The 15609-nt window shown below is 38.4% G+C and overlaps 2 protein-coding genes across 6 annotated transcripts; both read left to right on the forward strand.

The window, feature by feature from the left end:
* Window positions 1–1602: 1602 nt before the first annotated feature.
* On the forward strand, window positions 1603–8177 carry LOC130986195 (ABC transporter C family member 3-like). 4 transcript variants are annotated; one of them, XM_057909510.1, is made up of 11 exons: window positions 1603–4641; window positions 4760–4846; window positions 4916–5551; window positions 5654–5818; window positions 5921–6215; window positions 6306–6520; window positions 6604–6909; window positions 6989–7052; window positions 7131–7193; window positions 7602–7778; window positions 7859–8177. In XM_057909510.1, the coding sequence occupies exons 1-11, from the start codon at window positions 2275–2277 to the stop codon at window positions 7960–7962; spliced, it is 4479 nt and encodes a 1492-aa protein (XP_057765493.1). In that variant the 5' UTR covers window positions 1603–2274; the 3' UTR covers window positions 7963–8177. The 4 variants fall into 4 exon arrangements, 2 of the variants coding, with proteins under 2 accessions (XP_057765493.1, XP_057765494.1); XR_009089210.1 differs by lacking the exons at window positions 7602–7778; window positions 7859–8177 and having other exon boundaries at window positions 1620–4641; window positions 6604–6769; window positions 6832–6909; XR_009089209.1 differs by lacking the exons at window positions 7602–7778; window positions 7859–8177 and having other exon boundaries at window positions 1621–4641; window positions 6983–7052; window positions 7131–7197.
* Window positions 8178–9223: 1046 nt separating this feature from the next.
* LOC130986199 (ABC transporter C family member 3-like) lies at window positions 9224–15198 on the forward strand. Of its 2 annotated transcripts, XM_057909513.1 has the most exons (11): window positions 9289–9475; window positions 10903–11856; window positions 12011–12097; window positions 12179–12811; window positions 12958–13119; window positions 13304–13598; window positions 13698–13912; window positions 14013–14318; window positions 14401–14464; window positions 14563–14802; window positions 14888–15198. In XM_057909513.1, exons 2-11 carry the CDS (start codon window positions 10924–10926, stop codon window positions 15016–15018), a joined length of 3066 nt encoding a protein of 1021 aa, XP_057765496.1. In that variant the 5' UTR covers window positions 9289–9475; window positions 10903–10923; the 3' UTR covers window positions 15019–15198. The 2 variants fall into 2 exon arrangements, with proteins under 2 accessions (XP_057765495.1, XP_057765496.1); XM_057909512.1 differs by having other exon boundaries at window positions 9224–11856.
* Window positions 15199–15609: the final 411 nt, after the last annotated feature.

Below are 15609 nucleotides of genomic sequence, written 5' to 3' on the forward strand. Positions count from 1 at the left end.
CTCTGAGGATGGTGACTTCTCTGATGTGGAGGACTTCTCTGAGGATGGTGACTTCTCTGATGGAATTGACTTCTCTGATGACGATGACTTCTCTGACGATGGTGACTTCTCTGGCGAGTGTATCTCCTCTGCCATATTCGTCCCGCCAATGGGGTCGATTCCTCTGATTCGTATTCCTTCCCTACTCTGCACATATTACTCCTCATCACTAATCTTGACCTTTTAAATATTAGATCTAATGGTTAGGATTTAGTTAACAAAAGAAACTGTGCACTTAAAAAATATGTAATTTATGCAATTGAAACCAACAATGCAAAATACTCAAGCAAATCGAAATTGTGCATCTATGCAATTGAAACTGTGCATCTATGCAATCGAAATTGTGCATCTGTAGTTTAATCTCAGCCCTCTATTTTATTTAAATCAATGGCTTTAAATTGGTTCCTAGTTTTCATCTTAAGAGTAGTTTTTATATTAACCCTGCCCTATATATATATATATATATTTATATTTATATAATTGAGTTGATATTAATTTTACATAAATATAGAAATAGAAAAATATTTTTCGTGCATTACACAAAATGCAAATGATAGTTGAGATTTAATAGTGAAATCCCCAATTCGTATTTGTGAAATTGATATTCTATTTCATTAAATTGAGATTCATTTATGAAAGGTAACTAGCATTTACACTCGTGCAACACACAAAAAATATTTTTATATTTTATTATATATAAAATTGATTATCATTTGATTATTATATAAAAATTCTAAATTAATATAATTAAAAATACTATAATTTAAAATAAATATATTTTAGTTTAATAAAAATAATAAAGAATAATTCATATTAATAAAAAATGATATTGTGAAAAAAGAAAACAATATAAGTTAAAAGATAATTGAAAAAAAATAGATTTATTCAAAAACAAGATGAGAGAGGAGAGAGAATTTTCTTAAGTTTTAATCTTTAAATAAATATAATTTTTATAGTTTAAATCCAATATTTACATAACATATATCAAATTAAAGCTCTTTTCATGATCTTTAATTTGATATGCATATCAAATATTTTATAATCAGTCGAATTTCACAATTTTAAAAAAGAAATAAAATAGAAAAATAAGAAGTTAAAGAAAAAGAAAAAAAAAGATGTATAGCTTATAAATAAACCTTCAATTTTATTTTAACTACAAAATTGCCACTCAATTTTGAAATTAATTTGAAATTGAAAACTCCATTTTTAATATAGTATAGATTTCATCATTAAAAATACTTTTTATTTGTAAGCTGTTTAATGCAAATTCTTTTCATTAATCATTTAATTAATTATCTATACTTGTTTTTATACATAATAATAATTATTACTCCATTAAGCCTGATTAAATCATAATTAAGTCATCACTTAAATAATACTCCTTACTCATCATTTAGCATAATCAAATCGGAGTACACGATTTGTATCACCATTTAGCATAATCAAATCGTTATGCAATTCAGCTACTACACATAATCAATTGAATTCATGTAAGTGTCGAACTTAACTTGACAAACCCAACTTATGTATACTTTTTTAGGTCCGGGCCCATTTCCTTACTCATCTCTCTCGACACACACAAAACCTTCTTCCCGGCATCACTAGAAATCTGGCTGCTCAACTCTCTCTCCCTCTAAAATCAAAAATCCCCAATTTGTTGCCGTCTCTTTCACCGGCGAGGGACGGATCAGCAGACCACTGCCACGGTCATGACCGCTGTGGCCAATTTATTTTTCAGTTCTTATTCTCACACACTTGCGCTATTTTGCTCTCAGACACCAGCCAGTTAGCCACCAAATTCCTAGTCGCCTCACAAATTAAAAGTACATAAAGCTGTTTCTAATAAAGTGGTAAACAAAAAACAGGAATTGAAAGAACCAACCGACTGTATTAAAAAAAGCGGGCCGGTTTGGTTCATTTTTGAAGAAACCAGTTGGTTTTGTGAAGGGACACATGTGTAGTAATCGTAGCGATAAGCGTGGAAAGCTGGGTGTGTGCATACTCCCCTTTCCTGACCTTTTTTCCACTGACCACCGAGTAGAGGTTCATTCAAAGATACTAATACAGAATATTGAACTACAGTACTGTATGTCGGCTCCTTTTCCACTGCTTATCTCCATCTCGTCTTTTTCTTCTTCTTCAACACTACTATAATAAGACCCACAAACCACAGTCAACTACTGCCCTACTCCAGAACCAGAAACATTCTCACCTTCATCGTATTTCTTGACGGGTATGTTCGTTTTTTCTTTGTACCTTTTCTCCTTTGAAGGCATGGGAGCTGATTTTCTGCTTAATCCGGCTTTCTTGCGTTTCTTCACGGCCTCTCTGCACCTGCTTATGTTGGTTCTCCTTTTTACTTCATGGCTCTACCAAAAACTCAAGGGCAGTCGGGATGATCAAAACCACAAACACACCATTGGATATCACCGTCTCTCCTCCTATAAAACCACCCTCTTTTCCTGTTTGGGACTTTCATTTTTCTGTCTCATCCTATGCATGCTGAGCCTCTTCTTTTGGTATAGAAACGGTTATTCTGATGAAAAGATTCTAACTTTAGCGGATTTAGGGGTGAAAGCACTTGCTTGGTTGGCTCTCTATCTTTTCTTGCAATTCGGTTTCTTGAATTCTAGAGAAACTAAGTACCCGCTTTCTCTAAGGCTGTGGTGGGTGCTTTTCCTCTCATTATCATGTTACTGCATTGCAATCGACGTTCTTAATCTCATAAACCACAAATCTGTATCAACTCTGTTTTGGGCCTCTGATATTGTTTCGGTGCTAATGGGGTTACTCTTATGTTATATTGTGTTTTTCTGTAAGAAAACAGATGAAGACACCGTTCTTCAAGAACCCCTTTTAAATAATGGTGCTAGAAATGGTACAGAATTTAATACACCTACAAATTGGGATGAAACTGTGACCCCTTACACCATTGCTGGTATTTTTAGCCTCTTTACTTTCTCTTGGATGGCTCCATTAATCGCACTAGGGCGCACGAAGGCGTTGGACCTCAAGGATGTTCCTCAGCTTTCCAAGTTGGATAGTGTTAGAGGTGCATTTCCAATGTTGAACAATAAGCTGGAGTCCTATTGTGGGGAAAGTAACCAAGTTACCACAATCATGTTAGCTAAAGGATTGATATTTACTGCCTTGAGAGAAATCTTGCTATCTGCTTTGTATGCGTTGGTATACACATTTGCTTCTTATGTTGGACCTTACCTCATTGATACCTTGGTTCAATACTTGAATGGGCGTAGGCATTTCAAAAACGAAGGCTATGCATTAGTTTTTGCATTCTCCATTGCAAAGATGTTTGAGTGTTTTGCGCAGAGGCATTGGTTCTTTAACTCCCAAAAGGCTGGATTTAGAGCAAGGGCAGCATTGGTTGCTAGAGTCTACAGCAAGGGATTGACTCTTTCCTGCCACTCCAGGCAAGGACATACAACAGGGGAGATAATAAATTTCATGTCAGTTGACGCTGAGCGGATAGGTGATTTTGGTTGGTTCATGCATGATCCGTGGATGGTGGTTTTGCAGGTCGCGCTAGCATTACTGATATTGTATAGAGATCTCGGGCTTGCTTCAGTAGTTGCGCTTGTTGCGACTGTGTTAGTGATGTTGGCAAATGTTCCCCTAGGGAAGTTGCAGGAGAAGTTTCAAGATGAGCTAATGAAATCTAAGGATAAAAGGATGAAGGCGACATCAGAAGTCTTGAGGAACATGAGAATCCTCAAACTTCAGGCTTGGGAATTGAAGTTTCTGTCTAAAATCCAGGGTCTTAGAAGTGTTGAGACCAGCTGGTTGGGGAAATATCTATATACTTTAGCCATCACAACGTTTGTCTTCTGGGTTGCCCCGACGTTTGTTTCAGTAGTAACTTTTGGGGCTTGTATGCTGATGGGAATCCCACTTGAGTCAGGGAAGATACTATCTGCCTTGGCAACTTTTAGGATTCTTCAAGAGCCAATTTACAATCTGCCTGATACAATAGCCATGATTATTCAGACCAAAGTGTCCCTGGATCGAATTGCATTGTTCCTTTCTCTTGACGACCTGCCACTAGATGTAGTAGAGAAGCTTCCTGTAAATGGTTCTGATATTGCTGTTGAGGTAACAAATGGGAACTTCTCATGGGATGTATCATCTCCTGCTCCTACATTGAGTGACATTAACTTTAGAGTCTCGCATGGTATGAGGGTTGCAATATGTGGCACAGTAGGCTCTGGGAAGTCGAGCTTGCTTTCTTGTATTTTAGGGGAAATGCCGAAGGTATCTGGGGTTGTTAGGGTCTCGGGTACAAAGGCCTATGTAGCTCAGTCAGCTTGGATACAGAGTGGAAAGATTGAAGAGAATATACTGTTTGGTAAAGAAATGGACAGGCAGTGGTACAATAGAGTGGTAGAAGCATGCTCTCTGAATAAAGATCTGGAGATTCTTGCATTGGGTGATCAAACTGTGATTGGTGAGAGGGGGATCAACTTGAGTGGTGGACAGAAGCAGAGGGTACAGATTGCTCGTGCTCTCTACCAAGATGCCAATATTTATTTGTTTGATGATCCATTTAGTGCTGTGGATGCACACACAGGAACTCATCTTTTTAATGTAAGCACCATGCTTTCAATTTTCTTGGTTGCTACTGTTATTCATGCTTCTGGGAAGCTTCTTGCTAATGATTATTAATCTATTTATTCAAACTGACATTAGTCATTTGGAATGCCAGGAGTGCATTATGGGGATTTTGAATTCAAAAACTGTTATTTATGTTACGCATCAAGTGGAATTTCTGCCTGCTGCTGACCTGATATTGGTGAGTTTCTCATCGTGTAAATTTGTTGACCAAGAAATTACACAAGCCTAATATTTTTTTGATCAACAGGTGATGAAAGAAGGTAAAGTAAAGCAAGCTGGCAAATACTATGATATTCTGAAATCGGGGAGTGATTTCATGGAGCTTGTTGGTGCGCATGAGGAGGCGTTATCAGCTCTTGATTCCATCAGTGCAGAGAAAACAGCTTGTGGTGACGAAAGCAGCTCTGGAAATGCTAAACCTGTTTTCCAGAGACAGGAATCTCAAAAGCTTGCAGATGACACAATAGATGACGGTGACAAAATAAAGGGCCAGCTTGTTCAAGAAGAAGAAAGGGAAAAGGGGAATGTCGGAGCATCAGTCTACTGGAAATACTTCACAACAGCATACGGAGGACTGCTAGCACCAGTTGCTTTGCTAACTCAGGTTATGTTTCAAATACTCCAAATCGGAAGCAATTATTGGATGGCTTGGGCGACCCCTGTGTCCAAGGATGAGGCACCTAACGTCGGAGGCTCTACCCTTATCCTCGTCTACGTCGTGTTGTCAGTAGGAAGTGCTCTCTGTGTTCTTGGCAGATCCTTATGTGTCGCAACCATTGGCTACGAGACAGCCAAGATACTCTTTAGCAAAATGCATCTCAGCCTATTTCGCGCCCCCATGTCGTTCTTCGACTCCACCCCAAGCGGGCGTATTCTCAATAGAGTATGTGGAAAAATGTTTTTAATTTCTCTTGTTTTGGTCATGGAAGGTTTTATTTCATTTTGGATTCATGGATAGCTTTAGCAAGGTTTTTTGCTTTCTTAGGTATCTACAGACCAAACAACGGTGGATTTGATCATGGCTGGCATAATTGGGAAATTTGCTTTTGGCATAATACAGCTTCTAGGAATTATTGCAGTCATGTCACAAGTTGCATGGCAGGTCTTCATTCTTTTTATACCAGTGGTTGCAATTTGCTTATGGCTGCAGGTAAAGTATTTGTAATATCCAATTTCATCATGCTTTTGCAGGTGTTTCTTATCACTTGTAACTTGCTAACATGGTAGGTTAACTCAATGTTTTCCTTTCCAGCAATATTACATAGCTGCAGCGCGAGAACTATCACGGTTGTGTGGGGTGAGCAAAGCACCAGTTATACAGCACTTCTCGGAGACACTCTCTGGATCAGTCACAATCAGATGTTTCGATCAGGAACCAAGATTTCAAGATATGAGCATGACATTGATCGATGGATACTCGCGGCCCAAGTTCCATACAGCAGGTGCAAGGGAATGGCTATGCATTCGTCTCGATGTCTTGTCTCTCGTGACATTCGCCTTTTCATTGACTTTCCTTATCTCTCTTCCACAGGGAACAATTGATCCAAGTGAGATGCAACCACCATCTTAATTTCAGCTTAACTACACACTTGCCTAAGTGATTTTCCTATCTTCTGAATATGTTAACAACAATGTAGGCGTGGCTGGTTTAGCAGTGACGTATGGCCTCAGCTTGAACACCGTGCAGGGGTGGGCTGTTTGGTTTCTTTGCGCTATGGAGAACAGAATCATATCAGTCGAAAGAATACTTCAGTATACTTCACTTACAAGTGAACCTCCTCTTGTTATAGAGTTGAACAGGCCAGAGAGCTGCTGGCCTACCCACGGAGAAGTTAACATCCAAGACCTTAAGGTGATCTTCGTTGTGGGGAGTTATTTTGACAAAAAAACTGTCTATTCCGTGCTGACCACGGGTTCTATCCGATCTATGTCTAGGTTCGTTATGCTCCTCAAATGCCCTTCGTGCTAAGAGGCCTAACATGTACTTTATTTGGTGGGAAGAGGACTGGTATAGTAGGAAGGACGGGAAGTGGCAAATCAACCCTTATTCAGACTCTCTTTCGAATTGTAGAACCAACAATTGGGCAGATACTGATTGATGGTATTGATATCTCATATATCGGCCTGCATGATTTACGATCTAAGTTAAGCATAATCCCACAGGATCCAACTATGTTTGAGGGAACTGTTCGAACTAACCTGGATCCTCTTCAAGAGTACACAGATGAGCAGATTTGGGAGGTAACAAGACTTTATTTTAAAGTGGAAGACAGGATTATGATTATCTTGATTAACTAAGTATATGTTGTGAAAGCTTTAGGTTCTTGGTAAATGCGAGCTTGCTGATGAAGTCCGGAAAAAGGAACTCAAGCTTGATTCTGCAGGTTCTTCCCTCATTCTCCGATTTCGTTAAGTGGCAAACCAAACGAACTGATTGAGTTCCATTTGTTGAAACATGGCAGTGTCTGAAAATGGAGAGAATTGGAGCGTTGGGCAGAGGCAGCTGGTGTGCCTGGGGCGCGTGCTTCTGAAGCAGGGCCGGTCCTGAGATTTCGAGGGCCCTAGGCGAAGCAAAAAAAAAGGGCCCATAAATATGAAACTTAAAAAAATTTGTTGCTTCAAGATCAAATTTCTCTAGTACCTTGTTTTCAGTGTATAAAATTTTTAGGTTATTTAACATTTCTTAAGTTGCAGACACTTAAAACAAATAAAATAACAAAACAGTAAAGCATGAGATGAGAGAGGAAAATATAGGAGGTGAGCACAATATAATTAATTTTTTTTATGATCCATTCAAGATTAATATATAATAATTTTTTATAATTAATACAAAATATATTATAACTAATAAATTTATTTTTAAAATTTGGGGCCCCTCAACTTTGGGGGCCCTAGGCCTTTGCCCCACTTGCCATATAGAAGGGCCGGCCTTGTTCTGAAGAAGAGCAAGGTTCTGGTGCTGGACGAGGCCACAGCGTCTGTGGACACAGCAACTGATAATCTCATCCAACAAACTCTCAAACATCATTTCTCGGATTCGACAGTCGTAACAATCGCACACAGGATAACGTCTGTGCTGGACAGTGATATGGTTTTAGTGCTGGATAACGGTATGTCAAATGTGGAACGCGTTTAGTTTGGGCGATGGATTGGATAAATAATGTTAATACGTAGGATTTGAGTATTGCAGGAGTAGTTGAGGAATATGATTCTCCACCGAAGCTGTTGGGGAAGGAGTCGTCTTCGTTTGCGAAGCTCGTTGCAGAATACAGCATGAGATCGATTTCTACGTGACTTTTAAGAAATATATGTTGTGTGAAAACGTGCTTCACGTGAAGCCAACAAGTTTTCACAAGCAAACACTTTGCAGGGGGATCATGTGTCTAATAATAGTAGTGTGTTTTCTATTTTCTAGGTAAATGGTAATGGATGGATTCTAGTAGAGATGAAGTGCATAAGATGAACTCATTAAACAATGCGATGCCATACAGTATTATTGTTTCTCTTCAGCTTATTTTAGTTTAGACTGAACTTTAAAAATGTTCAAATTAAAATACCAAAAATAAAAACTTGTTAATTAATATAAAAAATTTAAAAATTAACCACACTTGCCATTTTACCTTCAATAAATAATTTAAAAATTATCAATTAATTTTTTAATTTTGATTCGTGTTTTTAAATTTGAATTCACAATTAAGATTATTTTGAGTCTTCAAACTCGAATTCAAATCTTAGTTCATTTGAATTATGCAAATGATTTTCATTTGAAATACCACAAATGATTTTCTAGTATGATTGAGTCTATTAATAGCCGCTTGATATTTTTCATCAATAGTATCTTGGAGTATTTAAAGAATGAAGTGATGGTCTAGAATAATGAAAAGACAATTAAGAGGGAATGGATCCTCTCCATTATTAAAAAACACAACAAGGTTTGATGTGCACAAAATGCAGTCAATTGCGCATTTTAAACGCAGGTGTTTTGGCAAATTTTTTAAAATATTTTAAATCTATTTTGTTGAACACTTTTTATTCTTTAAATACTCAAAGCTAATCGTTTTATGTTAAGAATGATATCCGATATCATATTAATAATTTATAAGTATTTTAATTTATAAATTCAAATGTGTTTTATAGTTATTTTAGGTGATTAAATAAAAAAATGTTTCAAAAATAGACGGCGGTTGATTCTATGTTACTTGTAGTGCTAATTTTCCATGCATGTCGACAGCTAACACACATTTCCACATTGACTTGTGAAAATCCATTTATCTATTAGGAATATAAAATCCACTTGGGAGGAATCGATAAATTGGCATTTATGATTTAAGCGGGGCCGTCTATTCTAAATTCTGACAATATTAGGGGGGAAAAGAATGAAAGGATATTGTGGAATGAAATCAGATTTGAGAAAGCCATTTATCTTCCGAGTCTTGGCCACCACGTTTTCTCCTGCCCAAGCAAAGCAAACCAAAGCCCAGCCTTTTGTGTTTGACTTTTATCCTCTGATCACCACTTTTTCTTTTCTTCTCTTTTTATTATATGAAAATCAAACAAAAAGTAATCCACAAATAATGGAAAAGGAAAAGTCGATTCTTTTGCCAGTGGATGCGGGGGTATGAGTATCTTCTTGATAAACACAAGTATATAAAGCCGAGTTACCAACTTACATTTTTTCATCACTCACTCCAATCCATACTACCACACTTGACTACCCGCCGACTAAAGGAGAAGAAGCGACCAACCTTCACGGCCACCACAGTCCCACACCAAATGGGATTCCTTCCAACGACAAATTCATCGACGGGTATGTCTGTTTTCCTCTCCGATTCCCGCCTTTTTCCCTTTGGTGACATGGGAGGTGGCCGTGATTTTCTATTTAATCCAATTCTCTTGCGTTTCTTGACGGCCTCTGTGCACTTGATTTTGTTGTTTATTGTTCTCGTTTCGTGGCTTCACAAGAAATTTAGGAGCGACGGCGATGAAAACCACAAACATAGTGGTACAACAATTAACAATGTCTCATACTACAAAACAACCCGTTTTTCCTCTTTAGCCCTTTCATTCTTTAATCTCACTCTATGCCTTTTGAACCTCTTCTATTGGTATAGAAATGGTTGGAGTGATGAAAAGATTCTAACTTTATCGGATTTGGCGGTCAAAACAGTTTCTTGGTTGTCTCTCTACCTTTTCTTGCATATATATTTCTCGAATTCGAAAGAAACCAAGTATCCACTCGTTTTGAGGCTTTGGTGGTTGCTGTTCTTCTGCGTATCTTGTTATTGCCTAGTAACCGACCTTCTTTATTTCGAAAAGGCCAAATATTTGTCGATTCTGTTTTGGGCCTCTGATATTGTTTCCATCCTTCTGAGTTTAGTGTTCTGTTTCACTGGGTTTTGGGGTAGGAAAATGGATGAGAACACTATCCTTGAGACACCCCTTTTAATTGGTAGTGCTAGAAATGGTATAGAGTCTGAGACACCAGCCAAAGGGGACGAGACTGTGACCCCTTACGCCGATGCTGGTTTTTATAGTCTCTTTACTTTCTCGTGGATGGGTCCTTTAATCGCTCTAGGATACAAGAAAACGTTGGACCTCGAGGATGTTCCTCAGCTTGCCGGCTTGGACACTGCTAGAGGGGCATTTCCAGTTTTGAATGATAAGCTGGAATCTTATAGTGGAGGAAGTAACAGAGTCACCACGATCATGCTGGCCAAGGGGTTGCTTTATACGGCGTGGAGAGAAGTCGTGCTATCTGCTGTTTGTGTGCTGATATACACTTTGGCTTCTTATGTTGGTCCATACCTTATTGATGTGTTTGTCCAGTACTTAAATGGAAGTAGACATTTCGAAAATGAGGGCTATATATTGGTTTCTGCATTTACCATTGCAAAGTTGTTTGAGTGCTTTTCCCAGAGACATTGGTTTTTTAAGGTTCAGCAGGCTGGTTATAGGGCGAGGGCAGCTTTAGTTGCCAAAATATATAATAAGGGATTGACGCTTTCATGTCAATCGAAGAAAGAACATACAACGGGGGAAATTATTAATTTCATGGCAGTTGATGCTGAGAGGATAGGTGACTTTGGTTGGTATATGCATGATCCATGGATGGTGGTTCTGCAGGTCGTCTTAGCATTAATTATATTGTATAGAGATCTTGGGCTTGCTTCAATAGCTGCACTTGTTGCTACTATTTTGGTCATGTTAGCAAATGTTCCACTTGGGAAATTGCAGGAGAAATTTCAGGACGAGCTAATGAAATGCAAAGATAAAAGGATGAAGGCGACTTCAGAAGTCTTGAGGAACATGAGAATCCTTAAACTTCAGGCTTGGGAGCTGAAGTTTCTCTCTAGAATTCAGGATCTTAGGAGTGTAGAAACGGGGTGGTTGGCAAAATATCTTTATACGACAGCCTTCACCACATTTGTCTTTTGGGGTGCTCCTACGTTTGTGTCTGTGGTAACTTTTGGTTCTTGTATGCTGATGGGAATCCCACTTGAGTCGGGAAAGATACTATCTGCGCTGGCAACGTTTAGGATTCTTCAAGAGCCAATCTACAATCTGCCTGATACAATATCGATGATTGTTCAGACCAAGGTTTCCCTGGATCGAATTGCGTCATTCCTTTCTGTTGACGACCTGCCACCAGATGTAGTAGAGAAGCTTCCGGTTGGTGGTTCTGATATTGCCATTGAGGTAATAAATGGAAACTTTTCCTGGGATGTATTATCTCCTAGTCCCACCTTGAGAGATATTAATTTTAGAGTGTCACCTGGCATGAGGGTTGCAATTTGTGGTATGGTTGGTTCTGGCAAGTCGAGCTTACTTTCTAGTATTTTGGGGGAAATACCAAAAATATCTGGGGCGGTTAGTCTTTCAGGATCAAAAGCCTATGTTGCTCAGTCAGCTTGGATACAAAGCGGAAAGATAGAAGAAAACATACTGTTTGGTAAGGAAATGGATAGACAACGGTACAATAGGGTCCTCGAAGCATGTTCACTGAACAAAGACCTGGAGATTCTCCCTTTTGGGGATCAAACTGTTATTGGTGAGAGAGGAATCAACATGAGTGGTGGACAGAAGCAAAGGATACAGATTGCACGAGCTCTTTACCAAGATGCCGACATCTATTTATTTGATGATCCATTCAGTGCTGTGGATGCACATACAGGCACTCATCTTTTCAATGTAAGCACAATATGTTCTTCATTTCAATTGTAATATATGTTTATGACACATTTTTTTATGATGATAGTTGATCCTCTTCTTAATTCCATCCACGCCTCTTGTTTTAATGTCCAATTGACGTACTAACATCAACATGATTTATATGTAATGCCAGGAATGCATTATGGGGCTTCTGGATTCCAAAACCATTATTTATGTTACTCATCAAGTGGAGTTTCTGCCTGCTGCTGACCTTATTCTGGTGACTTATTCATCTCTAAATTGTTGCATTTTTCTTGCAAACTTTCATCCTGTGACATATGACTAATCTTTTAATCATCAGGTTATGAAAGAAGGACAAATTAAACAAGCAGGCAGGTACAATGACATCCTCCGATCAGGAAGTGACTTCATGGAACTAGTTGGTGCACACGAGGAGGCGTTATCAGCTCTTGATTCCATGAGTGTGGAGAAATCAGTGAGTGGTGAGGGAAGCAGCTCAACAAATGCTAAGCCTGTTTTGCAGAGGCAGGAATCTCAAAGACATGGAAATGATAATGTTAATGAGGTAACAAAGGGTGGTCAGCTTGTTCAAGAAGAAGAAAGAGTAAAAGGAAGTGTAGGACTGTCAGTTTACTGGAACTATATTACGACAGCGTATGGAGGACTCTTAGCACCCATTGCTTTGCTATGTCAGATAGCGTTTCAGGCACTTCAAATCGGAAGCAATTACTGGATGGCTTGGGCAACTCCTGTTTCGAAGGATGAAGCAGCTCGAGTTGGAGGATCTACCCTTATCCTTGTCTATGTTGCTTTGTCAATTGGAAGTGCTTTTTGCGTTTTGGGCAGGGCTTTATCTGTTGTGACCATTACCTACAAGACTGCAAACATACTCTTTAACAAAATGCATCTCTGCATATTCCGTGCACCCATGTCTTTCTTTGATTCCACTCCAAGTGGGCGGATTCTCAATAGGGTATGTGACGATGTTCTTTTGTTTTCTTTTTCACTTGTCATATGGTTTCTTTCACTGTCCTTAACACTGACTGAAATTTTCTTGACACTCATGGAAGTCAAGCTGCTTAAAGAGTAACTTTTCATGAAAGCTCTGTTCTTTCACAGGCATCTACGGACCAAAGCACTGTGGATTTGAACATGGGTATCATTGCGCTATTTTCTTTTGCCGTAATTCAGCTTCTAGGAGTTGTTGCAGTCATGTCACAAGTTGCTTGGCAGGTCTTCATCATTTTCATTCCAGTAATTGCAATTTGCATATTGTTGCAGGTAAACTCTTCAAATTCCTTTGCTACTATTTTATATATATATACGGCCCAGTCGTTTGATTTATAAAGTGATGTGCTTATTCCAGGTGTATTTGACTTCAAATTTTGTTGCTTATCATGTGTGTTGATGGATGCTAATTTCATACGATTCAAATGATTAGTTAATTCAATACTTTCCTTTGCAGCGATATTACATAGCTGCTGCACGAGAACTCGCCCGACTATGTGGAGTGAGCAAAGCTCCAGTTATACAACACTTCTCTGAGACACTGTCAGGATCAATCACAATTCGAAGTTTTGATCAAGAACCCAGATTCCGAGATACTAGCTTGAGACTAATAGATGGATATTCCAGACCAAAGTTTAATACTGCTGGCGCCATGGAATGGCTATGCCTTCGTTTGGATGTGTTGTCTCTCATGACGTTTGCCTCTGCACTGATTTTCCTGATTACTCTTCCAGAAGGAACTATTGATCCAAGTGAGTGTTGTGCAAATATATCGTATATTTTACAAGCTGAACTTTTTGAATGTTCTTATACAGCTAAGTAATTTCTTGTATTCTTAATATGTAATGCAGGTCTTGCTGGTTTAGCAGTGACATATGGCCTCAATTTGAATATGTATCAATCCTGGGTTGTTTGGAACCTTTGCTTTATGGAGAACAGAATCATATCAGTCGAAAGAATACTTCAGTATACTTCACTTCCAAGTGAACCTCCTCTTGTTATAGAGTCGAGCAGGCCCGAGAGTTGCTGGCCTACCCAAGGAGAAGTTAATATCAAAGACCTTCAGGTGACTTTTTTGGCTGGACTTCCATATCGTTGAATATCTAATAATACGTTGGTTTTTTATGCTGACTTGGAGATTTTCTTTAAACCAATTATTATTGTAGGTTCGATATGGTCCTCACATGCCCTTCGTGTTAAGAGGCATAACATGTACTTTCTTTGGTGGAAAGAGGACTGGTATAGTAGGAAGGACAGGAAGTGGCAAATCAACTCTTATTCAGACTCTGTTCCGAATTGTAGAACCAACAGTCGGACAGATACTGGTTGATGGTGTCAATATTTTAGATATTGGACTGCATGATTTACGATCTAAGTTAAGCATAATCCCTCAGGATCCAACTATGTTTGAGGGAACTGTTCGAACTAACCTCGACCCCCTTGAAGAGTATACAGATGAGCAGATATGGGAGGTGCGTTTAGTTCGAGTAAGACGCAGAATACTCTCCTGATTCAGGTGTTGATTAAGTATCTTGTTTTTGTTTTTATTTTTAGGCTCTTGATAAATGCCAGCTTGGTGATGAGGTTAGGAAAAAGGCAGAGAAGCTTGATTTTGCAGGTAAATCTCGTTCACTGATTGTTCTTTTTCGTAGAAGCAAGTTAGTTAATCGACTCCACAGCTTATTTACTCGATGAGTTTGAATTGTGATGAAGCAGTGTCCGAGAATGGAGAGAACTGGAGCGTGGGTCAAAGGCAGCTAGTTTGTCTTGGGCGCGTGCTTCTGAAGAAAAGCAAGGTTCTGGTGCTGGATGAGGCAACAGCGTCTGTCGACACAGCAACTGATAATCTGATTCAACAGACCCTGAGAAATCATTTCTGTGACTCGACAGTTATAACGATTGCACATAGGATAACATCCGTACTGGACAGCGACATGGTTGTTCTGTTGGATAACGGTATGGTAACGGTAGTAAAATTGGTGTTGCGACACGATTAGCAGTGTGTGTGTGATTGATTGAGTTGGTTGTTGGTGTGGTGCAGGATTGCTGAAGGAATACGACACGCCGGAGAAGTTGTTGGAGGACCAGTCATCTCTGTTTTCAAAGCTGGTGGCGGAATACAGCATGAGATCAAGTTCTAGTGTTGAAAATCTTTCAAATGTAAATCAATAGCAAATGATGATGATGAAACTTACTTGTCAATAATTCACAAATGAATAACTTCAAGCTTTTCTTTTTGGTTGTTTAGGCAGAAAACGTCCTATAAGTTTTTGTGCTTTATAATTTTTGTTTCTAGATTCTTGTACAACTTGTTTGTATTAATATAAGGGGTGAGCTAAAAAGATTGAGAAACTGAACCGACACATAAATCGTATCTAGATCATGCCAAAAATATGGTTACCAATCCAATTTCGATTTTTATGTATAAAAAAGATATGGTTAATCAAATCGACCTAGAGATCATACATAATTTTTTTAAAAAATTATAAACATTAAATTTTTATTAATTAATTGGGGTTATGCCCAAAAAATACACGAACTTTGGAAAAAGTTGTAATTTTCACCTGAACTTTCAATTAAGCCAAAATATACATAAATTTATATTTTTGTTGCAATTTTCACCTAAGTTTGACTTTCAACGAAATTAGAGCTTAATTGACTGTCGGAACTTCACATGATCTTGGTCTAACTTCTAATGATGATGAGTATTTAGAAGCTCGAATGTCTAATAAAGTAAAATTTAATATATTTGACTTAATTTCA

This window comes from Salvia miltiorrhiza, chromosome 5, assembly GCF_028751815.1.
Source record: "Salvia miltiorrhiza cultivar Shanhuang (shh) chromosome 5, IMPLAD_Smil_shh, whole genome shotgun sequence".
Taxonomy (NCBI): domain Eukaryota; kingdom Viridiplantae; phylum Streptophyta; class Magnoliopsida; order Lamiales; family Lamiaceae; genus Salvia; species Salvia miltiorrhiza.